The 26,878-nt window shown below is 38.7% G+C and overlaps 2 protein-coding genes across 8 annotated transcripts in view; both read right to left on the bottom strand.

Annotated features, from left to right (window-relative positions):
- LOC126760265 (serine-rich adhesin for platelets-like) overlaps positions 1-15,309 on the bottom strand; it is a 38,818-nt gene extending 23,509 nt beyond the window's left edge. For 5 of the 7 annotated variants that reach the window (XM_050475761.1, XM_050475766.1, XM_050475765.1 and 2 more), the window contains exon 1: positions 14,964-15,309. The gene's annotated coding sequence lies outside the window, so the exon portion shown is untranslated. Of the gene's footprint in view, positions 1-13,956; positions 14,933-14,963 lie in introns of those variants that run through there. The other 2 variants (XM_050475764.1, XM_050475763.1) reach the window with 2 other exon arrangements.
- The window catches only part of LOC126759379 (uncharacterized), a 41,460-nt gene continuing 20,888 nt past the window's right edge, over positions 6,307-26,878 (bottom strand). Inside the window, exons 2-6 of the mRNA XM_050474114.1 lie at positions 18,450-18,754; positions 18,269-18,371; positions 17,557-18,235; positions 17,176-17,446; positions 6,307-6,532 (exon numbers count right to left, since the gene is read on the bottom strand). Coding sequence (XP_050330071.1) covers positions 6,307-6,532; positions 17,176-17,446; positions 17,557-18,235; positions 18,269-18,371; positions 18,450-18,754 — 1,584 coding nt within the window. The remainder of the gene's footprint in view (positions 6,533-17,175; positions 17,447-17,556; positions 18,236-18,268; positions 18,372-18,449; positions 18,755-26,878) is intronic.

Raw genomic sequence — 26,878 nt, 5'->3', positions numbered from 1 at the left:
CTTTATTTTAATGTCAGGTTGTATTCCAGAAAGATAAAGTAACGAAAGTAACACGAAATTGTGCAAAAGTTAGGCGTTTCATGAAATAAAAAATATTTATGTTTGTCGTTTAGTGCGGTTGGTCCCATTGCGAGTGTTTATGTGTCAGGCTATGCCCATACAAGATGAGGCACACCTTTTATGTTCAACGTATAAACTGTAGGAAAATGACTAAGCACACTGCCGCACAAACTCTCAAAAATTTACAGTCGAAACCATAAGGACATTTGTATGTACAACATGTTTACGAGCTTACAAAAACTAAAGGTTGTTCGTAATTAAAGATAGTGAAGTTAAGAGGTCGCCCAAATGCCATTTTCCATAATACAACACTTAAAGGCAACTGTAAAGCTGAATTATATTGGGTAGTCGAAAAAGTCTTTTTGTATTTCTAATCAAACTTCAACTTATTTTTTTTTATTTATAATGAACTTTAATGTCCTGATGGAAGAAGAAGCTCTTTCTGTTGATCAGTTCTGGCCATTTTTTTCGATTGCTTGCTTCAATTGTTGACAGTAAAATCGTTAATCGTTCGACCAGGCTGGAGCAGCTCATAGTGGATGATTCCTTTCCAATCCCACTAAACACTCAGCATAAGCTTTCGAGGCGTCAATCCTGGCTTTGCGACCATTTGTTGAGCTTCACCACGCTTGGACCATGATGTTTTTCGCATATTATTATCGTATTTGATCCACAGACGTCTCCTGTTACCATTCGCTTCAGAATTGGTTCCATTTCATTGTGACATTCTTCCCTTTTTTATACAAAAATTTCAAAATATAGCGAATTTCTTCATTACTTTCACTCATTTTTGAACAGCTGTATGAACTTCCCAGAATTTAATATGTTTTTTGATTAAATGAAGTTTAAAATTTCAGCTTTCCAACCCTATATGGTATGACACAATGCAACGACATCTATTGACAAAATACGAAAAGACTTTTTCGACTACCAATATTAAAGTATAATATTCGCAACTTAAGTAGACATTGTAGGGATGATGCGATGTCTATGCGATTGTGTCTTATGTAAAGACAATACTTGCCGCAAATATTGCTCTTCAGTGTAGTGATGCACTCAGAAAAATCAACGTCATTTTAATTTCTACTTTGTTGTTCGAAAGCTTTCAGCACCACATTGGAGTTTCATTTTTCAACAAAGTGTCTTCGACGAGTATAACTATGTTAAGATAATGATGGTTGTCGTAGCGTTAACGCCTCCTGTAGCTATCAACCACAACTAAATTGAAATCCCTTGGAATTTGCCAGGCGTCGCGTTTAATGAAGGTTGCACTGCAAACATTTTGCATTTAACCGTATTCAAAGTTCCACCCACGGACATTTCTGAACTTTTTAACTGTTAAATAATGACCGTCACTTCCGACTGCGCCTGTTTGCCCTCAAGCGCCGCTCTATTTATATTAAATTTTGTAATGCAACGTTTTAACTTGAGTGAATTGCGAAAGTTACTTTTAGCTTTCATTTTGCAACTTTCAAACCATAAAAGAATGTGGCCTTTAGGTTTTGCGTGTTTGCTAGAAGTTCAAAAATAGCCGCCGAATATGCGCTTCGACTGTGCAAGCAGAAAGAAGAAAGCAGCAAGAGAAACTTGTGTGTGCCATATCCGTTTTGACCAACACGAAATTCTTCGACACTGATGCAGTAAAAGAGAGGCACTGACACCAGCTTCGGTGGTTTACGGTGCCCATTGACGCGTATTCCAATGTTTCGTCATTGTTTTCCATATTTATTACATGATTTGCGCTTTCGTTAGGCAAATTGTTAGTCATTCACTCGCTTGAGGAAGCAAGAAATAAACGCCTCGTAAAAGACCAGACCAGATAATCAACTAAGTGCATGCAAAAAGTTAGTAGTAATAGAAAGAGTGAGCTATAAAGGAAACTAATGGATCGTCGTTAAATTTGAAATTTGTGGTTGCCGCTTGGATTTGGCGGTTCGATCGATGGTTCAGCTGTAGATTTGACCTTGAAGTCACCAAACTCATTAGGTCGCATAACTAACGTTCGCTCTTAACGGTTTACAATACTCGTGCATAACTAAAACCATTTGTAAAGCGTACACCAATCATGTTGAATAAATTTTGGAAGAAAAATACTCAAGATTCCGCTTATTCGCTGCACGTTTGCGAGTTTACTGCATTAACTAGCGTTTATATTTGTGACTGAAAAAAACTGTATTGTTAACGAAGAAAATGCTGAAGACACATACTTTTGCAATGCTAAACGGTATATTTAAACGTGTGCGTCATATTATTTTAAAATTTTTTCTCTTTGCTCTCCGTAAATTGCGTGCGAGTGTGTATGAAACTATAAACTTTCACTTGTGGCAACTGGCAACGTTGTTGGAAAGTTTGCCAAATGACTTTTATCTACTGGAAGGTAACAGACAAATTGTGGCGAAAGAACAGCAACGGCATAGTTACCTCATCAAATACATCTGAGCTGTTGGAACCGAGTGTATGTTTGTATCGGGTGATTTTTTAAGAGCTTGATAACTTTTTTTAAAAAAAAAAACGCATAAAATTTGCAAAATCTCATCGGTTCTTTATTTGAAACGTTAGATTGGTTCATGACATTTACTTTTTGAAGATAATTTCATTTAAATGTTGACCGCGGCTGCGTCTTAGGTGGTCCATTCGGAAAGTCCAATTTTGGGCAACTTTTTCGAGCATTTCGGCCGGAATAGCCCGAATTTCTTCGGAAATGTTGTCTTCCAAAGCTGGAATAGTTGCTGGCTTATTTCTGTAGACTTTAGACTTGACGTAGCCCCACAAAAAATAGTCTAAAGGCGTTAAATCGCATGATCTTGGTGGCCAACTTACGGGTCCATTTCTTGAGATGAATTGTTCTCCGAAGTTTTCCCTCAAAATGGCCATAGAATCGCGAGCTGTGTGGCATGTAGCGCCATCTTGTTGAAACCACATGTCAACCAAGTTCAGTTCTTCCATTTTTGGCAACAAAAAGTTTGTTAGCATCGAACGATAGCGATCGCCATTCACCGTAACGTTGCGTCCAACAGCATCTTTGAAAAATACGGTCCAATGATTCCACCAGCGTACAAACCACACCAAACAGTGCATTTTTCGGGATGCATGGGCAGTTCTTGAACGGCTTCTGGTTGCTCTTCACCCCAAATGCGGCAATTTTGCTTATTTACGTAGCCATTCAACCAGAAATGAGCCTCATCGCTGAACAAAATTTGTCGATAAAAAAGCGGATTTTCTGCCAACTTTTCTAGGGCCCATTCACTGAAAATTCGACGTTGTGGCAGATCGTTCGGCTTCAGTTCTTGCACGAGCTGTATTTTATACGGTTTTACACCAAGATCTTTGCGTAAAATCTTCCATGTGGTCGAATAACACAAACCCAATTGCTGCGAACGGCGACGAATCGACATTTCACGGTCTTCAGCCACACTCTCAGAAACAGACGCAATATTCTCTTCTGTACGCACTGTACGCATTCGTGTGGTTGGTTTAATGTCCAATAAAGTAAACTGAGTGCGAAACTTGGTCACAATCGCATTAATTGTTTGCTCACTTGGTCGATTATGTAGACCATAAATCGGACGTAAAGCGCGAAACACATTTCGAACCGAACACTGATTTTGGTAATAAAATTCAATGATTTGCAAGCGTTGCTCGTTAGTAAGTCTATTCATGATGAAATGTCAAAGCATACTGAGCATCTTTCTCTTTGACACCATGTCTGAAATCCCACGTGATCTGTCAAATACTAATGCATGAAAATCCTAACCTCAAAAAAATCACCCGATATTTCGCAAGGCAAACTTACTTGTTTGGAATTAAATTAAGTTTATTGTCATATAATTTTGACGCTCAGACATACTTGTAAACTTGGGATGTGTTCCGTAAAAAAATGTTATGACATCTTCGTTCTCGTAGTTACTTGTTAATGAAATAAATGTGCGCATAGATAAATACTACTTTGTAGAAAATAATTTGCTAGATCCACTTAAAACGTAAACTTCTCATTTATAAAACGAAAATTCGTAAATTGAGGGGGTATGCTGATCTCATAATAAAAAAAATATTTTTTTTTTATTTTCAAAATTGAACTTTTCAAAAATATGTCTACAAGCAGATTTTTTAAAATTCAAATTATTTTAGGAGATTTAGTATTTTGCTGAGCCGGCATCCAAATTAGTTGGACCATATAGCGAAAATTTAAACACGTTTTTCTCGAGAGTGACATTTTCAAAACGAAACCCACGATTTCTCAGGTTCTACCGCACCGATTTACCTGAAATTTTTACAGGGTCTTCCTTATAGACTTTTTTATGTCTAAAACTAGCCATGTCCTCATATTTAATTATTTTTGTAGGCAGCCACCATTTTGTGATTACTATTTTTTTTTCAACTTTTCCGTAATTCCTGACATTTTGACATTATTCTAGATTAATATTTTTTTGGGTATCAAATTGCTAGGAGACCTATTGCTAAGGAAATCCACACTTCATCAGCTGCTAATTTTTTATTTTTTTTATTTTTTGATTATTTTCTGTATTGTTCTCATATTAATAAATAACTAATAAAAATTGATACCAAAAATATTAATTGCCTATTTTACGACACATTAAAAATTACCTAAAATGCATACCTCTCGACTAGAATACCCACTTAATTCACATTATAATTCTCTCCCTGCAGACACACATATCCACCCATACTTTTCGTCTAATGCCGTGGATTTGTTGTTAGTCCTTCCGCCACACATTTCTTTTCAAATGTACTAATTTATAATAAATATGTATTTATGAACATATATAACCGGGGTGATGAACACTACCGGAAACTTTTCTACATTTCTCATTTCCTGCCCAGCGTAAAGGTTTAATTAATATAATCGTTCCTGTTGACGATTGTGAATAGTTCGAGTGACCCACGAGCGGTGGAATTGTGAAAATTACGGAAATATGTTATTTCAGCACAGTTCATGTGCTCAGTTATTTGTAGGTATAGCTAAAGTTATACCATAATTTGGTGCATTAGTCAGTTGAAGCGTTTCTTTGGCACAACGCCAGCTACTGTCGGTTCGCCATAGCGCTCAGTGTTGCAACTGGCACTTCCGCAGCGCTGCGGGAAGTAAGTGAGCGCTGCCATACAATTACAAATAATAAATTATTTCTTCGTGCAAATTTGACAGCTTCACGTGAAAGTGTGGAAAGCATGTACACGCTTTGACACCTCTCCAATTAACCTTAAATTAGAAATAATTGTAGAACCTTGTATAAATTGTTACCAAATGGTAATTTATGCTTCTGGGCAGTGTAGTTTTCATTCCTTTTTAATTTTCGCTCTGAAATCCGAAAAATCGCTGCATTATTCTCTAAATTCCATTACAATTTGTTTTTAGAAACCCCACGTTGATCACAAAAAATCTCTGTCAATTGCACTGCAGAACCAACGAGGGCGCGCAGTTTGGGTCCCATGGCGTATACGTGACATTCCCAAAGCATACAAAAACCCTTGGAAAACTGATTAAGGGCTTTGAGCAAATCCCACCAAGTGGCTGCAACTGCAACACAACACAACAACAAATACGAATCTACCACAAAGCCAGTGCTATTTCCCTCGGTAATACTCCCCGTTCCCCTTTTTCCCCATCTTCAATATGTGAAATGCGTTGTGCGAATAAACCCAGTTATGTGTAGCTGTGGCTCACTCTGACTGTTGTTATTGTATGCAGCACAAAACAACAGTACGCCGCATTAAGCTTAAATGGTTTGCTGCTTGTTCAGGAAAAAGCAGAGTAAATAGCTGGCGGCACAGATTTCTGGCACATTAAAAGCGCATGGAAGCGGCACTATCTGCGCGTTTACGGGGACGCAGGAGTCACGATACAGCTGCTCAAAGGTGCAGCATACGCTTTGGTGCTGTGTGTAGAACCGTTTGAGCGAAAATTGCGAAAAAAACACGATACCAAGAACAATGACTGGATGCACATGCCAAGGCTTAAATGTAAGCCAGTGACCCCATTTAAGCAGCTGTGTGCTTTCACCTGCGCTGCACAGTGTTTTGCCGCCTGCAACGTGACACAATTAAAAAAATCCATTTCACTCTTTCTTTTTATGTATTTTTGTTTTTGTTTTTGTAATGTACTTACATTATAAATGTGGCATGCCACACATGAATGAAAAGTCATAACTCATCGGCAGTGCGACACAACTGACATAAATAGCTGGCTGGCCGTGCCGTTGCAGTTGCCGCGGTACGTCGGCAAGAGCTCTAAGCCTTTGAATGCATGCCTTTTGTAGGAGTTACAGCTAGATTACAGAAATTATTTGTGCTTGGATTTGTGTGGTGGCTCAGGTGTGACTGTAACAGCGGTGTGGTACGGATTGAAGTGTCATCGTAGGGCGTCGTAAATGGCATATGTGTTGAACATACACGTACTTCTGCTTCGCGCGCGTGGCTCTGTGCACAGCAATTACGATTGGCGTAGGTGTTGTAACTGGAAAAATAAATTTTTCGAATTAATAGACCTTTAGTTGGCCTATTTGAAGCAGCTGTTAGTAAGCGCCTTCGCATTAGCCATGCAGCCCTTTCAAATTAAATGTGCCTAGTAGCGGCGGCAAGTGTCAGTGCATCATGAATTCCGTGTAGGTGCTTTTGACAGAATAAAACACACACACACACACTCGACACTTTAGCGCAGTCTATTTCCTTTTAACATTTCAGCGTTTTTCAAATAGCCTTTTTGCGGTTAGCTTTTGGATCCGATTTTATTGAAATGCTCACGGAAATGAAATGAAAATATTTATTTATTTATGCGCACATACGTATGTACATAAATTCATAAATAAGTCGATGGTTCTTGACGTATTCACGTCCTTCACGCTTGTTGCACGCTCACTTCAAACCACCTATTCTGAATAGGTGTGTGTGTGTGTTTGCGTGGCAAGGTGGAGTTGGCTGGTTATAGTAATTTCCGCACGAATAAAAGTTTGCTATGCACTCAATACGTTCAATATTAATACAAATATGTATATTTGAGCGAGTGGATTTTTTTATCGTCTGTTCTCTGCGGTTCACTCCATACAACTTTGCTTAAGAGACATTGGGTCTAAAAGCGATTTAAAACCAGCGATTTTTAAGTTGAAATTTAAAAATTTGAAAAATCGGTTATATGGGAGATATGTCATTCGGATATATTGGGTAGTCGAAAAAGCCTTTTTGCATTTCTAATCAATCTTCAACTTATTATTTTTTATTTATACTAATAAATAAATAAAGAAATGTACACCAATTTGCCGACCAGATTTTGCCATTTTTCCGCTAGAACCATTATTCCATCAGTGTAAATCAAAATTTCGAAATTTCCAGAACGGAAGCGAGCGAAACATTGTTGTGCTACATTTTTTCATACTGATTTTTGAACAACTGTAACTTTTTTCAACTTCTCCGAATATAATTTTTTTAATGAAGTCTAAAATCTCACCTTTACTATACTATATGGTATGACACATTGTGATTGGTAGTACTGGAGATATGTAACTGCAACGATATCTATGGACAAAATACGAAAAGACTTTTTCGACTACAATATAAGCACATCTCGGTAAGAACAAGATCTGAATTGAGCTGTCAGATTCTGTTAAATTGTTTTTTACTGTTAGAAATTTAAGAATTCTTACAAAGAAAGCAACAAAATACGTATCTTTTGCCGCAACAGTTTCATTTTCGCATTAGCAATTCCGCCTTTTAATATTTTAATGGGAATCGCATGTACACGCTTTACGACTCGCTAACATTGTGCTTTATTTAATGCAACAAAAGGAATGGGAAAACTAAAAAGCGAAATACGAATAGCGGTTGCTTCCTATAACCGTCATTCAAAGCAACAATAACCACCAAGGTTTTAGTTTTTATACTAATTTTACTTAACAACAAGATGTGAAAAAATTTCGCGAAAGAAAACGCATATTTCAAGGCACTTACGCTGTCACTATTTTTCCTGCAACAATGAATGCGCACGTCTTTAAATTTCCGAATGTTATTTTTACTTTCTTTTGCGTAAATACTCGTAATATTCAAGAGCATATGTTCTGTATTTGTATAGTTTTGGACTTGTATATTTGTAAGCTAGAACATAGTTGGTTTCGCTGTGTTCACTACCCGACTTTCCACTTTGCGCAATATGCATTTTTAATGCGATTTCGCTGCGGACAGCGCTACACAGAGGCGAGAAAAGCGAGCAGATCATACTAGACAAATATGTACTACATACATGCAAACGCATGTAGGTATGTGTGTTTGAGTGATTATATCAGAAAATAGAGCTTAGTGTACGAAGACCTGCAACTAAGTCTTACGTGATACATAGCAGCAAATTTGTGGGATCAAAAGTGTAGCAATTTTAGTGAAAATTTATTTTGAAAAGAGCTTATACATTCATATACTAATTCAGAAAAAAAAATTTTGATTTGGACTCTGTGTTTAAGTACGGAAAATTCATTTTTATTATCTTCATCTTTATTCATACGCGAGGCAATATTTGAAGATTCCATTGTGGTAAGATCTTACGACGGTCGTGCGTCGTTGTGATTTGATTTAAATTTGAATTTCATCGCGGGACAGAGTGAAAAAGAGCACTAACAAAAGGCACACATACATTCATAGAATGGTTTCGCATGCTGCTGCTCTCCGCTGAAAGCAAATTCAATACTTAGTATTCAAGCCGCGGCACATAAAATGCACTCGCACAATAAAGAAGTCAATACTTGAGGGGATACATTCACTCTAATGCAATGTACTAGGTCCCGCATTCAATTTTTCTGCAATAAATATCAAAATCAGCTCTGGTACATGTCTCCATGGCGTATGAGTAACAAGCAGATCACGAAAATCATATAAAATTGGTTTTATTTCTTTTTTTATTCACTGTAAGGCATACTATTTTCAGCTGAAAACTCAATTTAAATAAAATGTATTATTAAAGGGTTCTATAAAATTAGGTCAGACTGCAATCGCGTATTTAAACAGCAACGTTTACACATTTTTATCATATTAACCTAAGCCTGGCGTGGCTGCTAATTATCCACTGATTTATGATTTATTAAAAGCTTCTGCAAATAACTTTGGCAGCCAAGTATGTTCATATTATGCCTGAAAAGTATCCCAGAGTGTGTTTTTTGTCTTATACCAGAGTTTTATTAAACAGAGTTTTGAATGTCATTTCCTAGTTGAGTAAATAGGAGTACGACCTAAACAGGCTACAAATTGGCAACAGAATATGTAAAAATAGCACAAAAATCAGTTTAGTTGAGAGTTGAAGGTAAACGCTGTTCAATTATTAATGCAATCAACTGAAAAACTGTGCCACTTTGCAAAGCCAAGTAGGGGGGGCATTCGCAAATAAATTTGACTGAGCATAAAACATTATACATATATAGTATGTAAAATGACGTGAAAAAGCATAAAGTTAAAAGTAACTCTTGGTGCATATTCTCGAAATGTCATAAAATTCAGATCTTAAAATCCTAAGGTATATAATTCACTAAAACGAAGCTTTTATTCTCTCGTCAAACATTTTTTTGTTAACACTAGATTGCCTAAGCAAGTCATTTTGACTTTTTCTACAATATATAAATCGATTAATTAATCATTGTTGTTGTCCCCTTCCTTCACTTCCAATATAGTATATATACTACTGTACCCAAAAAATAATACTTGTATTTATTTTGAAAATTCTTTATTTATTCTTCCGAATCAATTTCATCCCCTTCAAAGTAATCCCCTCCCGATGCAATGCACTTATGCCAACGGATTTTCCAATCTTCGAAACACTGGTTGTAGTCACTTTCCGGGATCTGAAGGCCGACTTCGCTACGGCTTGAATCTCCTATAAAAACGGTGTCCCCGGAGCGGTCTTTTGAGCTTTTTGAACAATCAGAAGTCGCAGGGCGCCAGATCAGGTGAATACGGTGTTTGCGGAACGATATGGATTGAGTTTTTGGCGAAATGATCACGAATTATGAGGGCAGTATGGGATGGTGCATTATCGTGGTGTAAAAACCAAGAATTGTCTTTCCACAATTCCGGCCTTTTTAGGCGGATAGCGTTACGCAAATGACGCATATTCATAATGCACAACACAACACAACACCACGATAATCGAAGAAAACAGTCAACTTGACCTTGATTTTTGAGCGACTTTGGCGCGATTTTTTTGGTCTCGGCTCTTTTTTGGCACGATATTCGGGGTCGTAAGCATAGATCCAAGTCTCATCGCCAGTTATAATGCGTTTCATGACACCCTGGTAGTCGGAAAGCATCGTTTCACACACTTCAACGCGACGCCTTTTTCCAAAAATTCAATGTTTTCGGTACCAGTCGAGATTTGACGCGCTTGAGGCCCAAAACATCCTTCAAAATGGTATTGGCTGAGCCTTTCGATATGCCAACTTCATCAGCAAGGTCTCTAATTGTTAATCGACGGTTTTTCAACACCAAATCTTTGATTTGTTGAACGTGAGCTTCGTCGGTTGAGGTTGATGGTCGCCCTGGACGCTCTTCGTCTTCGACACGTTCACGGCCGGCTTGGAACTCACTATACCACTTGTAAACATTTTTTTAGACATAGCCTCATCACCAAAGGCTTTCTGCACCATCCTCAACGTATCTGCAGCAGAAAATTGATTCCGTAAACAAAATTTAATGCAAATTCTTTGCTCAACAAATTTCGACAGCGCAAAAAACGAAAAACTCACTTTTAGCAGCTCACAAAACGACACGTATCTCAAACACTAATGAATATTTTGACATGAAATTTGACATAAATGTGACTGACAGTACTACCAACCTAAAAAAAAATAATTCTCCAAATCCTTCGACGCGCGCAGTTTAAATTCAAATGTCACCTTATTTTTTGGGCACAGTAGTATATACTTATATTATACCTATATTGTCGACAAGCTATATATAATATACCTATACTAAGCTCCCGTCTTTCTAGTGTTAATATATTTTTTTGTCTTACCTTTTTTCATATTTTCGAAATGTGCTGTTTGAATTTATTGTGGTTGTAATTTTATGTTTCCAGTAATAGACACAATTATAACGATTATAGTAATAACTGTCTTCTCTCTATAAAATTACCATGAACAGGTGTTGCACCAAATCTTAATTTACGGGTTTCCATGCGTGGCTTTAATTTATATTATTGACGCATTATTAAGTGCTGTCCATCAACATCCGCACTCAATGTGCCACTAATAAAACTTTCAGAAAATATTCAACGCACACAAGCGGCTGTTGCCTACAGGTATATGTATACGTAGAAGCAAATAAGTGTGCACTTACTATAAATTAAATAAAACAATGAGGCTTGACACAGCGCTAATTCATATATAAGAGAATGTACAGTGCCCCATTAAAGCTGAAAGTGCCCATTGCGCCTAAAACTGCGCTTTTCATCACATAATCGCTTACACTCATGTATAATGAATGTTTGCGGAGGCCACCGCTTTGGTGGCATAATGTTTCAATGAAGCGTTCACCATGTTACCACCCAAATTTGTTGAATAAATGCTCGAAACGAACGAAATTGTAGCGCTTATATGAATTTGTATATGCGTGTCACCCGCAACGTAACTGACGTTTAACGCATTATCATACAAAATTCATGTTTAATTGCGGTTCGCATAATTAAAAATGGCACAGGACCTTTTTAGTGCCCTTTACGCCCAATCCCGACACAAGTTTAGGCTGCTTTCATTGTGCAACATTAGAAAGTAGTTGTAGACTGTGGGTGCAGTAACGGCATTCGAACAATAAGCAAACGCATTGGTAACAACAACAGCAGCAAACACAATAACCCAAATTGAATACAGTTTAGTGTTGCCATTGATTGGTTTTAATATCCCCAAACTGCGGAACAAAGCAAGCAAGCAAAGTAGGCGTAAACTCGATTTTATGAAATCTTTACTATATATGTATATGACTACATAGTAGCGCTAAGCACGGCGATATTAGCCCGAACATGTGGAAGTGTTGGTTCGCTACATTTAACAGTGTCTTTTCACATCAAAACACGTAGATTTTTCAGTAAATTTTGAAACTTTTGCCGCAACACAATTTATATTCCTTGTTTTTTATAAATTACTGAAATTTCTGCACGCAACAGCTTTCAAAAAATAAACAATTCGAATTTTGCTATTGGCGAATAATAGTAAAGAAGACTGGGTAATCAAATGTTCCAAAATACGAAGAAATATGTGTAATGACTGGCAGTGGCCACAACGACTAGCGCCACAGCGGCGACAGTCCAATGAGTTAATGAATAAATGGAAACTGGCCATGTGGCAAGGCCGCCACATATCCTCGTTTGTCGCTAAAGTCTTGCTTTTAGCGCTGCTGTTGCTGGTGTTTCAATCGCTCATCAATAACCGAAAATAAGCGAAAGTGGAGCATGAAAAAACCAAATGGACGCAACGAGCGCAGGGGTAGAAAGCGGTTGAAAATGTGCAATACAAACGTCGCTTATAATATACACTTATGTGCATGTGTATGTTTGTCTTTTAGCCAATATTTATTTTGGTCTTCAAAAGCTAGGTATAAAACAAAATCACAGCGCGCTTTCAATTTTGCATCTGGCGAAATTATTTCTGCCCACTTCACCTTCTCCACCAACTTAACCCTCCTCATTTCACTTGCCGTGACCTGCGAGTATCGTGCTCGTGTACGCTGCTGGTTTATATTCATACGTAAGGATGTGTGAATGTGAGATACGAGCACTGGTGAAAAGTGAGAATTTGCCAATGACGATGCAACAGTGAATTGAGTATATTAGTAGTATATAGCAAGGTGTACCTCGTCGTCTGTGGCATATGCGGCAGCGTGCCAACACGTCTTCGTGCACCTTGGGACCGCCACAAGCAAAGAGGGGAAAGGCGAAATACAAAAGCAGTTGAAAATTATGGTTCACGAGCAGCACGGTTGGTGTCTGCTTGAATTTATTGGTATTAACGCGCTGGGAATTTTGAGGCAGTCGAACACACACATTTGCAAAGAGTTGTTGGTAACTGACTGCCAGGTGTGGCACGTGCCGCAACGTCAGCGTATGTGTGCTGATGATTGCAGCTTAGTGGCGAATAACTAATAAAATTCATTTTGTGGTCACAGAACAAATTGAATGATAACAAACACGTACATGGAACTCAAAATAATAAATTCTGATTTCTTGGCGAGAAAGTAAACCGAAAATGTTTAAGGGCGAAAAATGGGATTTTAAGTTGGCAGTTCAATAAAGATTAATATAGCTACCTAAATTAGATGCGTGACGCATTCATATAAATTTTTTCGTTTTATTTTTTTTTTACTTTTTTACAAAGAGTTTTGTATTTTTATATGTATATAAGCTGACCAGGTGAATATATTCATGATAATTTCAATAGTGAATTCCGCCATGTCAATTACTTAACGGAAAATGAGAGAGTTAATCTTGACATTCGAAATTTAACTTCAATATTTCTATTTTTTCGTAATTTTTTAATAAATCTTAAATTTAATAAACATTTATATAGTTCCTATATTATAGTGCAATCTCCGAAGAAATTGTTTAGATCAGACCGCTGTTGCATATAGCTGTCATACGAACTGAATGATCGGAATCAAGCATTTGTATAGAAATGTTTCTCATTTGACAAAGTAGCACGACGAAATTTAGATAATATGTAGATAAATTTGAGCGAAAACTTGGCCGAGTCCCCATATAACTAATATCAGGACTTTCGAACATTCGGCTGACTTTACGCTATATGATTAGTTTTACACCTTAAAGTAAAGGCTTTGATTCTTGAAAGTTGCAATGTTTGGTTGCACCCGAACTTAGCTCTTCCTTACTTGTTCTTGTTAAATTTATTAATATTCGCTTACATGCCCTGCTGTCCTCTTGGTGTATTCAAATTTATCCCTGTTTCTGTAAGGTAGCCCTGGTTCTTGATTATAAATTTCTTCGCATTTACAAATCACGAATTTTGTTTTTACTCCATAGATTTTGTGCCACGGCGTATACGCGAACTTGCTTTGGTCTTACTTATATATGAGTTGTTACAGACTCTTATTTATCTACTGAAACAAGCTTTGGTTTACTTTTGTGGCACCACATACTTTGGTTTCGCGGGCACGTACTGATTCACACTACAAACAAACAAACGCACTGACTGATAACGAATTAGTCTAAAAAAAGTAATTTCATAGAGAGTAGTAAATATCAAAGCGGATGCGGACGGCTACCCGACATTCTACAGCCGTATATGAATATTTATGTCCATAACCAATAGCATCCAGCGCGTGAGAGCACGCTTACTACACGAACGCTTATTCTTTCAATCGTTGCTTTTTTATTTCGTTTCTCATAGCGTGGTTTGTCTAACTCCTTTCGTAGGGAAGTACTTTTGCTGTTTCCTACTTCGTACTCCCTTCGGTCGGTTGGACAGTTAGTTGTGCGCTCGGTCAGCTGGCGTCGTTGTTGAAGTTCGCCCTCTTCGTTTCTCAGTGTAGATGGCTTGCTGGTTCATTCGTTCGGCAACTTCACTCTGTGCTTGCTTCCTGTTATCCCAATATGCGAGAACGTCAGCGGGAATATTTCTATAAGCGTAAACTCACCCGCAAACGAACATATACAAACGCATTCACATAATCCACGCATACATACACAGGCAATACCATAGACGTTAAGTCTCGAAAACTAGGATACGCAATACGATATTTGAATATATTTTTAAGCACGTTATTTGAGAGTTTATTGATTTTTCATTTCCATATTCTTCCGCACATTTCTGTTGTGCATGTGTCTGTGCAGAAAATATTGCTGATTTAGTACATCACTTTTTTGTTATAAATTAATGATTGTCCCTACACACACCCACAAACTACCATACCACATTCACTTATCCACTTTGGGGCTCCATTCTGCTCGGCTCGCGTTCGTTTTGATCGTTGCACGTTAATGAATTATATAATTTAGTAACATACTTTCACTTGACTTCACTTTTTTCTCTACTCTATACTTTGTAATCGAACACTGATTTGCGAATAAATAACTTCTTTAGCATTTGAATAGCGAAAATTTTCTTAAAACACATAATTAGCTGCTTTTTCGTTTTTTCTTCAATTCTTCCAATGTACTGTTTGCAATAGGTGCTTCAATGAACTGAGTCTAGGTTATTAAGAGCACCTTGTGGAGCGGTTGGTTAACGTTAAGATTTCCGAGTTTTCGTTTAAACGCCACCAGTAGAAAAGACAAACTAAGCTCAGTCGAGATTCTGCTTGGAAAATTTCGCCCAGAAATTTTTTGAGGGCATGAAAATGAAACTAGGCGCGCGTGAGCACACAACGAGCGCATAGAGCGTTTGGGAGAGCGCACGCGAAAGCTTAAGTAATCGGCTGATTTGTGGCTTTTAGCTCACATGCCGTTACATTCACGCTGACAAGTGGTGGGTGCACGTGAAATCGCGTCATTTTGCCGGCAGCCGATGATTTGTTTACATGCCTGAAAGCTTAAGACGAAGTATTTGCGAACATAGATGGGTTGTAAGATTTGAGTGGTTTGACATTTAGTATGTAGAAAGTCGGAACAAAAACATTTCATTTGAATAATAATAAAAAAATAAAATAATTTTTGAAATTTAATTGAAATTGAAATTAATTTTTCTCATTTTCGATTTAAGTTTTTATGAAAATTTCATGATTACAAATTTACCAAGCAAACGGTTACCTATACATTGCTGAAGTGAAGCCACATTGCTTGACAAACTTCTCTGGGAACAGCTGTTATTTTAACTTTGCGTCACATGCCAAAAGATAAACTGACTTTACGTTATTTTTCTTACTTTTCTTCACTTCTCTCAAAAGTTTGCGTGCTCATTCTCAATCGCTTGCAACGTTTGACGCATGCGTATAACTGCTTAATATTCCCAATCTATATTCTTACAGATGAGCAGGCAAGAGTTCAAGCACATAAATGAGATGCTCAACAAGGACTTGCTACTTTGTTTACCCCGAATTTTGTTGGAAATGTACAAATCTCGTGCAGTATTGCACTGACTGTCCCATCCACTCATGCATCCACTAAGCATTTCCTTTTTAAAGCTGCCTGCCGTTGTTAATATTGCGCTCAACTGAGAAGGAGAAAGGTGTGAAATACGAAAAGAGCCAAAACAAGATTAGCTGTTTAAATAAAACAGGAAATAAGAAAGTATGTGGCGCGAAGAGTTAATAAATTCACAAGAATCAAATTTTTAAAAGCATGCCACAACATCTAAAAAGAATTAATAATTTGGGGGCGGATTGTGGTGCTGCTAATGTATTTCGGCAATTTTAACATCACCGAATGGTGAAAATTTAATAAGCTCAATTAGTTCAAACAATTTTCGTGCGTCTGCCGAACCCAAACAAAAGTCTTAACTGAAAGTGATTTACATGTAATGAGCTTTGTTGTTGTGCTTTTCGTCCAACCTGTGCATAAATTTCGTCACACATTACAGACATATATTGTGTATGTGTATCTTTCTGTACATGAATGGTTCCTGTATGACTCGTACTGTCGTTGACACTCATTTTTGGCTCTTTCATTCTATCTTTGTAGCGCGTAACGCATGTCATATTTTTAATTAGTTTCAGAGTTTAGTGACGACGCAGTCTCAAAGGCTAATCATTCGGGCGGCAACCTCTTTAAATTATTGATAAGTCGCTCGTAAATGATTTAGCCAGAACAATTAGTACTAAAGATCCGCACGGGTGCAATCAAAGATATACTTCTACATGTGGTAGATTCAGTTCTACCGGTACACGGTAGTTTTCTAGAGACAATGAGAGTGTGTGGTCGCTTAATAAGTGGTTAAATTGAAAAAGCACAAGACAAGTCTGTTATAAGCTCCGAATATTCAAATGCATTGTTTGAAAAAGATTTTTAGTTGCCGAGTTGTGGAAAAATAGTTCCAATGCGGTTTTCAAATTCAGAGCTCGCGTACTTTGGTCACCATTTGAGTGTATATTTAACCAGCGATTAAGCAAAGTTCAAGAGAAAGCAAAAATAATGAATTTTTATACCAGTGAGTTATACGAAAATCGTTATTTTGCGATCGTACTCACTTTAGTTGACGGTCTCGGTGCCACACGGCCAGCTGTAGACGTTCGTTAGTGCCATCATTTTTAGTTTGCTGTTGTGCTTGTGGTTTCGCGCCCAAATCGAACTTGAAGCGATGATCAAAGTACGGACGACTCGAATGTCTGTGTACAGCGGTGCGTTGGAAGTGATTGTCCATTTTTTTAGAAGCCGGTTTGTTGCGTATCAATGCAACCTTTACGTAGGCATTCAGCGCAGTTGAACCATTGGGTCGCTGTAGATCGCGACAACGTATTACTGCAATTGAAAAATTAATTGAATATTATATTTGTAAACTGCAAATTGCATAGAATTTTTGTTGATTTTTGTTGACACTTTCGCCAAAGCCCAAAAAATTTGGAACTCACCATGTACATTTAATTGTTGCTGCTCCACTTGTATAGATAGTTCCACGTGGCCACGCACTGCAGCACTGTTGGGAGCTTTCCAAGAACCCTGAGAATGTCGTGAAGTTTGTCCCAAACCGAAGTGATCGCCCATTGTAGAGCTCGTATTGGATGATGCGACAGAACTGCGTTTCGCAGCGTTGCTAAAATCCACATCGTATTCATCATCACTAGTCGAGGAAAAGCTCAGGCAACGCTTAATCGAATGTGTCTCCTCTAACGTCGGTGTTGAGCAGCACTGCTGCGATTGAGTTTCTGCTGTCGTTGCGCCGGCCGTTGCTGCGGTCGTGAAAGTATCGATTTCTGTTGAATTTGGTGGCGTTTGCATCGCCAATAGCTCTGCGTTAGTCACGGCACTTGGCTTAAAAAGTGGTGTGTCCGGACTATGCACACCGTCGGCTAGTGGAACACCGATCATTGATTGCTGGAGCGGTGGTGGCGGTGTTACATTTCCAAAAATTTTCGTTTCTTTTGAATCTATTTTGCGTCGGGACTCCGTGGTTTTGGTATTCTTACGCCGTACAACACGTTGGCGCTTGAGATGTGTCGGGGTTCGCACTTCCATTTCATGCACGCTGATTTCGCTGTCGCTAACAACAGCAGGCGAAGAGCTTCTTAATGCGGTTTTTACTTCATGCTGCTGATCGCTATCTCTGGGACGAACCACATTCACACGCTTTACATCCTTACGTGCACTCTCAATAATCGCGTCTAACATACGGTCAAGTGTTACGTCGCCCATACGCGAAGAAGAAAGTGAATCGTCTCGGGAAGCGCTGCGGAAACGCAAATGACTTAGTGGTGTATCCTGCGTCTCCGGATTGACAAAATCGTCCGAAAAACGATTGCGCGACGTTGGGGTACCGCTGCGACGTTTAACGTTTAAATTCATATTGCCTTGAGTTTGGCAACGCAAAGGTGGACGAGTTGGTGTGTAATCGACTCGCAGGGGGCTCTTTCCATTGCTGAGGTCCTGAAATGCGGTGAGCGAGGTATTGCCGAAAGAGCTTCGTGTAAAATGAACGCCAAAGTTTTCTTTATTAGCGGCGCTGGTAAGAGAGTGTCGGACGCGACGTGGTGAATGCGCTTCAAGTTGGTTATCAAGGGAATAGCGTTGCAAGCGTCGACGTTCGAGAACGTGCGTCATAGTAGGCATTTCCTTTTGTTGTATTATTTACTTCAATGATTGATCTGGGTGTGGAGTGATTAAAAAACGTTTTGTGGTTGAGAGATTTTGTTGTTGGTTTCACAGCTAGTGAGGTGTAAAAATATGGCCTTGTTATGATAGTGCATGTGTATTTGAATGGAGTTTAGATGACAGGAATAAGCTTCTGGTTTTGATGTTTTCCCCACTTAAGCATTGCGAACAAACAGAAAGGTAATTAAGCCTAGAACGAACAGATACACTTTCTGAAATATTATTTCCTACAAATGCAACTAAATTCTAACAAAGTTTGTTATAACAAATTAACAACAATTCTAAATTATAAGACGTAGAGGTGCGTTTATTTACTACTTCCCTATTGTGAACATAATTTTTCGGTGAGAGGTTGTTGTATTTGCTAAGCTAAGACACATCTTAGATACAAGGTGTCTCAAATGCGGCATTTTCACATTTTTCATTGTTAAATTAGCCCGAGAACCATTCTGTTAGTTTAAATAAGGTCCGCATATATTGTATATAAATATGTACTATATGTGGTGCTGCTGATTAAGTTTTGAAATAGTTTGTGTGATAATATATGAAGACAGATGTACTTTGAATGGCTTGTTGATTGCTTTCGAAAACTGCTTTATCAAACTGCAGTTAACCTTCTTCCTCAGTGAAGTACCCTCGAAACATGGAAAGAATAACTACGCGCAGCAGCTGTTCTGGAGATTTTAACGCGCAATCGATATCAAACAATGGCATGATCAGCTACCGAAAAGGAAGATTTTCTAAGTATAACGACGCACAGACAAATTTCGATCCAGATAATAGTTTGAGCCAAACAGAAAAATTTTATTCAATAGTAGAGTAAGGGAAAGAAAACAGAAGGCACCTACGCTGCTTGGCTGAATGTTCTTTTCACGTACACAAGCGCAATTGAAAACGCTAAGAGACCCGTGCGTGAAATGGCAAAGTATCGGTGTGTTAAATGTGCTGTGCGCCATTCCAAATTCCCTCTTTCGGTGCGATTGCATTATTATATGCCTGTGCAATGGAATTTCACCGGTTGAACGCTGGAAAATTGCTGCCACTTTCTACGCCGACTATACAGGCAACGCTCCTATTGTTGTAAAGCAGCGCAAGTTAATTGCGTACGCGTTCACTAAGTTCTTATGTATGTATGTGTATATGTGTTGTTTTTTTGGCGGCTGTCGCGCTGTGGTCCTCAGCCTCTATTGCATGCTTTGCGCGCCTTTAAAGTGAGCGATATGATTTTTTGATTGCTTGCAATCAGCTAAATTAAACACTTTGTTCTTGTTTTCTTTAAATACATCATAGTTGTTGTTGTTGTTGTTGTTGTGGAAAAGTAATGCGTTCAGTTACTTCGACTTTTGATTGTCACATGACTGAATTTGACCTTTTCCGCTGAGAAGGGAAGGCGGTGCGAAGGATGCTAGGGATATGCGTTACAAGTAACACTCTGATTGATCTTGTTTTTCATTTCCCTACCATACATATCTGCGGAAACATGTGGAAATGTGTGTGTGTGTGTTTGTTGGTACTCCAGACGTTGGTGTTACTTAAGGTATGTGCAAGTAGTTTTTACTGACTGACAGCTGTCATGCTGTGTAGCTTTTGTGCCAGAAGCGTCTATGATCGCGAGAAGGCAGGGAAACGCATGAGGTCTTTTTGAGGTGGTTCATATCGATTTATGCTATGACATTACTTTTTATTTATGCTTCAAATGTGTTATTTATTTTTAATAATATCCTTTTAGTACTTTTTCCTGTCCTTGCGCGCGTTGTGCTGACCGCATCATCTACAAATTTCGATTTTACGCAGCAAAGTTGGAAAAATTGCAGATCTGAAATGATTCGTTTGTTGCTAATAAAAATCCAGTTTATCGCTGAAAACTGGTAATTTGTATGATTTACTATCGACAAAGGGGTAAAAAGACGCGCGAATGAAACAACACAGAGATAGCAAATTGCCAAAGCTAAATTTGTTTCTTTAGCAAATAAATGCAGAAAAGCAGCCAACGACAGAAGAAGGGTCGGGCGATAAGAAAAAATCATAATAGAAGTTGGCGAAAATCCGTTGCCTACATGTATATAAGCTATGTTCCTTAGCGTTCTACAGCGTGCCCACTGTACAGGCGCCTCTTAGGGACACGACGCGGTTCACTTCAGAGCTTTTGTCATTTTTTGCTTTTCTAGAACCCGTTATTGTGCCAATTGCAAAATGTAGCGCCTGCTTTGCTATTATTTTTAATGTCTTTTCAATTCTACTTTTATACCTTTTTTGTTTTCTTTTTGTAACGATCCTTCGAGCAGGTAGACTGTGGTATAAGTGTGTGCTTGTCTTGGGGATCCTTGCGGCTGAAGCTTTCAGGTTTGTGTACTCGCGCAAATGCAATCCGCGCTTACCGCAAATACAATGGTCCGTTGCCAGCGAGACAACTGAAGCCGAGGAGCTGCTGGAGCGTACATGCACTTTCTTACATTGTCTCTGCCATTTTTTGGCTTGTATGCGGCTATTTAATGTATTCATTTATTGTCATTCTGCCCATTTCAAAGCGCCGTCAGTCCTTCCTTTCCTTTATTATCTTTTTTTTTTCTTTATTTTGCAACGAATTTTTCGCTTTTCTGGTTTTTAGCTGCCGCAATGGTTGCGCGCTTCATTCCGATAATGTGACATTTAATTAGTTTGATCATGAGATCGTATTTTACTTGTCAAGCTTTTCTGTAAAAATAATTAGACAGCAAATGATTCCGTTATGATTTGTCGTTGCCGACTTTGACTTCCAATTGCCTTTTCGATTTCGATTTCTTTCTAGTAGAGATGCTGAAATATTAGTGTGTATGCCAGTAAAGTTTATTACTGCCTTCGAAGCGGCAGGCAAACCCTTTTAGGAACCACATTTAGCTTGAGCTCTTTTACCTTATGCTGCATGGACTTTTTAAAAGTAGTATATATGTATATGGATGTGCTCGTGTTCTATTACAGGACTTTAGCGAATGCACGTCTTTGTTTGGCTTTTATATTCCTTCAATATACTGTATTTCTTATTATTCCCTCCCAAATTGCCATATACGAATTTTTTCTCATATTTTAATTTAACTTTATTGTGTGCTAAAGTGAAAAGCGTGTTGCGAGTGTTATGCGAAAGCCATTCTGGGTGTTTATTAAGTGCTCTCCTGACATTGTTCAGCGCCATGCAGACCAAAACAGCCAGTCATATGAGCGACCAACTGACTGACTGCCGCCGCTTGGGACAGCACATTGAATTGGCACACAAAGGACTGGCAGACATTTACGCGAAATATTGTGTATGTTTGGGCAGGAAGTTTGCAAAAGAACTTATTTAGCGACGAGCTCCTATTGAGTGGTAAACGAGCTGCTGTAAAGGAGCTGCCTACCGAAAACGCGATTGATTTACTGCTATTTCATGTAAATGAAGTGTATTATATAAAAAAAAAACTGAGCATGGAGTGAAAGACGGCATGAACGTCGCTGAGCGAATTTCACACGGGGGCTCCCCTAAAGACATATAGGAATAAAATACTAATTTTCGGTACGTTCGCAGGACTTCGGTTTATATAATTTTCTTGCATACGAAAAAATCAGTTTTAAGTATCATATATTTCTATCTTCTATTATTATTATTCTGGTGCTCAGACCAGACCACAATTCTATGCAAAATATTGAAAACCGCAAAGGCGCATAAGAAGCCTGCTTGCCTCATCTAATCACGCGACCTCGGCTGCAACAAATTGCATTGTCTGTAGTGAAAGGTGTAAGACATCCTGCTTAAGCAGAAAACTCACTTAGCCAAACAAGTAAAGTTTAATATCAAGGCTTGGCGAACAAAAAACTGAAAATGTGTGCCGTAACAAAAACAAAATTTAGGGATTACTCTCACCCCGAGTAAAGGCTGCTGTCGTGAGTGCAGCTTGGCATAATCAGGGCAGCCCTACAATCAGCCGACCCATTTGGCCACGTACCTTTAGACAAATTGGCTTACGGCCGATCGTACAAAGATCGACTGAAATGAAGTCCACAGCCAAGCAAAAAGAAAAGGTGTGCATGCAGAAGAAAGAGCAGAAGATTAGCTGGATCGACAGATGAGGTCGTACGAAATGCTGAGGAGGCTGGATTGAGAATGAGAATGCGGCTATGAATGTAGAGCAGTTGTTGTTATTTTACGGTATTTGTAAAATGAACAAGATTCAACATGTTTGTATGTATGTATGAGCATGCGCATGTTTGTGTATGAAGAGAATGGCATATCTGGTGTAATCCATACACGTCACCCCCCGAATAGAAAAAAATCTTTGTCTTGCAACAACAACATACCGTTATACAACTGCCGGTAACACTGTCCTACAGCTGATAGTTGATCAAAAAAATTCCTCTACCCAGCAGACTTGAAGACGTCAGCGGTCGGCACGTTATGCATTGAGGGATGGCGAAAGGCAATCAACAGTGCTTAGAGCGCTGGCTTACTCCAAAGGTGTTTACCCTGGCATTCGGCAAAATTGGCAGCAAGGCTGCTAAAGAGGGGTTGGAAATTAGATAAATTAAAATTAGAACTAGTGCAGTTGCTAGGACAAATGATGAGGTAAAGAGCGGCATGATCGAAAAGGGGAATACGAATGCTGAAGGTCGCCAAAGTGATATAAGAAAAGGAAGAAAGAGAAGCGGCAAAACCAAAACAGCCTTAACAACTGCTGATTGGTGGAAAAACTGGAATTGTGCGAGCGAAAAAATCGATTAAGACGAATTATATCCTCGGGATGGGTTTCTTTTTATTTTTTTTTTATGTTAGAAGTTCTTTGCCTGAGGCGTTTCGGGACACGGGACCTACTTATTTCCGTATATGGTCTTTCTTTCTTCGATGAAGTTGTGTGCGTGTGTTTTTTGGGATTTACATGCCACGAGAAAATGTAAATTATTGGAAGGCGTTTTGTCTGTAATGATTAACTGCGCTGATTGCAGCAACGGTCGATGCAATTAAATAAATCAAAATTTTTTAAATGGTATGATCAGGTCTACTTTTCCAGCTGCGGCTGTGAAAAACTGCATTCACTCACCTGTGGCTTTTGCCAGCTGCGCTGTCAAGTACGTTGCAAATCCATAGCGATACACAATATGAATTTAAAAATTTTCACCAAAACTACAATTTCTCTTTAACACTTAACTTTAGTGGATATATATTATATGCAAATTTAAAATTTCCAAGCCGAATACAAATCACAAAATTTTGTTCTTATTAACACATGCAATTTTTGCAATAAAATAAATAAAAAGTTCAAAAAAGTTACAAAATAAATATTTCTGCACAGCCGGTAATGTTTAGGCACGTCTGTTGCGTCTGAGTTAATAAACTCGAATGATCCTGCCATGCGGTGACGCGTGCGCACTACACTGTGCGATTCGATCAGTCAACGGTCGGCTGTCAGTTTGGTTGCTCTCGGCACAGTTGGTGGTTGCTCACCGCCCGAAGAGAGTCGCACAGATAAGGATCAAATGACGACACCATTGCCACGAGTCGACAATTGTCGGTAGCTAACAGCGCTCGTGACGTCTCCCAGTCTCAGCGTTAATGAAGAGCGCCCGTGTTAATGCACTGTCTGCTCTTCCTAGCCGGAAAGAGATATTTTGAGACAATGCACCTGGGCGAGTAACCAATAGAAACGCAGAGACTGTGATTTTTTTCTGATTGTTGCATATGTGTGGGGTGTTGCGCGTTTTCATATTAAGGATAAGGTTTAGTTTTTGTTATCTGGAAAATGTTGAATTTTGTAGTATGATCTCTTAAACTCTCTGGATTTCGATATAAATAAAATATTTTAAAACAGAAGTTAGTTAAACTAACAGATAAGAAAATAAGGGATGCATCTTTTTTGATTTGCAATACCTTTTTTCAAGGAGCGAAGTTTTTTAATTTTATTGCCAATTTTCTTTATATCAAGTCAATCCAAGAACCAGCAAGTAGTCTTAATAAATCCACTTCCCCTCAGGTTCTCAAATTTGGTCACTGCTATGGCTGACTTTATATCTTTGATCACTTCAGTACCTTAGTTAGTCTAAGCTCTTTTCCTGACTTTTGTTAAGTTGTTTGTTTTGATACGGGAAGAGAAGAAAATATTTGATTTGTTGTAGCCGATACCGTGCACAGTTATACGTAAAACTTCGCATTTCTTCAGTCAGCCACTATTTGTTCTCTGACAGAAGCTACGCTGATTCGTTGCGCTTGTTCCCAATTCGTGACAGTTTATTTTTCTTGTTCGCCTGTCTTGCTGGCTTTCATTGATAGTCCAATATGAAAAATGGCATGGCAGTGACTTCAGCATGCTACCAGCCAAACTAAATCGATGCGACCACATGAATAGGCGCACACACACCTCTTAAATAAATATTATAGATAATGGACTACTTTTTCTTGTATTTTCTCCCGTTTCTTTGCCAAATTTACTGCTACTCTACTTTCTTTTGCGCATGAAAAATGCGGCAGCTGCCCTCCTGTGGCAGTAGCCTACTGATTTTCGCAACAAAAAAGTGTACGGTGTGCAGAATGCCTTACTTTCTTTTTGTTACAATTTTTCATAGACGCTCATAAACGCTACCAGTAGCCGAGCACATTGCACAACCACTGTCCTGCTCATCAACGGCGCACATCGTGTCCATTCACTTGGACCACTTTGCATGCGCCGATTAAATATTTGACCAGATGCCATTGCTTTTCGTGCACATATCTTTCACACTCCTATTTTCTTCGCAGATGAAAGGATATCAGTGACACACTGGTGTCTATTACAGCTAATGTGTAGGTGTGTCAAGCCATTGTGCCTGTGAATGCTTCTTACTTTCTTTTGTTTGCTGGCATTAAAAAATTGTTGGCTTTAGCCCTGCGTTTCCTGCTCTAAATCTAAGTTGTGTTGAATTGCGCAGACCCCGGAGGACACGCGTGCAACTTCATTCAGCTCGAGGCAATTTATGCGAGTTTTTATGTGACACATGTCAAATATTTCATAACCATTTGAATGCCATGGGTAACTGGAGTACAATAATTGCGATATTAAGTCGAAATGTAAAGCATATTAAAGGAAAGCGTTGGAGCTGCGCAGACGAGCGATATCCAGTCGATCGAGCACACAAAGAGAGTTGAAAGTGATTTCTTTGGGAAATAATCTTAGCTCTTTGAACTAAATGCAATAATTTTTTTCTGTTTTACGGTCTTTCAACAACCGCAAAATGAAAGCACAAGAAACAGTTAAATGACAGTAACTCCAGACACATGCGTCAAAACTACTTTCATATATATATGTATATGTATATATGTACATATATATACGAGTGCTGGTTAAACAATTGAACTGTCAGTCAAAATTGGCAATATTGCGCTCACATTTTCTCAGTCAAAGCGGCAGGGCCGAACTGGCAAATTGAAATCCAACCCACATTCGTCACGCCACACATCAGTTGAATGCATTAGAGTGCAATTTCTAGACTTGCACACACTTGAATGCACGTCTAAGTATAAATTTAAAAAAAAAAAACAACAACATCAAGCGGTTAGAACCCTTTCGCTGCCGCAGTGTAATCGATACATTTCGCAAAGCCTGACAAATTTCAGATGCCAAATGCGCACCGAGCTCTGAAATTACCAATAAATTGCGCGTAATTGCGGCACACATCAAGGCGCAATGCACGTTTGAAGGCCGTCCAAGCGATTTGTTCAAATTGCCAACTCATTAAATATGCGAAAATTTGTGAAAATTTGATTTTTCTCACTGCTCATAGCTGCTGTTTTTGTTGTAATATACACTATCTGAAATGGGCGTGCAAGGGTGATAGCGCTCGGCGGTCGTGCAAAATCGGCGCAGCCTCGCATCCTTTCGCTTATAGCGCACCTTTAATTAATATTCATGCAATTTGTCTTTTACTCGTAAATCGACAGCGAATTAGTTTTGTTCATGTCAAAGTTGTTGCAACACATTTGTTCGCACGGATTAGGCGGCCTCGTCACACCAGGATAGCGGCTAATTTTGCAAATTCATTTAATGCTATTTTCGAATTTATGATTGCAGATTCTCTTGAATGTCGCCTAGAAAGGGTGCAGCGTTTTCC

This window comes from Bactrocera neohumeralis, chromosome 5 (genome assembly GCF_024586455.1).
Source record: "Bactrocera neohumeralis isolate Rockhampton chromosome 5, APGP_CSIRO_Bneo_wtdbg2-racon-allhic-juicebox.fasta_v2, whole genome shotgun sequence".
Classification (NCBI taxonomy): domain Eukaryota; kingdom Metazoa; phylum Arthropoda; class Insecta; order Diptera; family Tephritidae; genus Bactrocera; species Bactrocera neohumeralis.
This window is presented reverse-complemented; position numbering and strand designations above follow the sequence as displayed.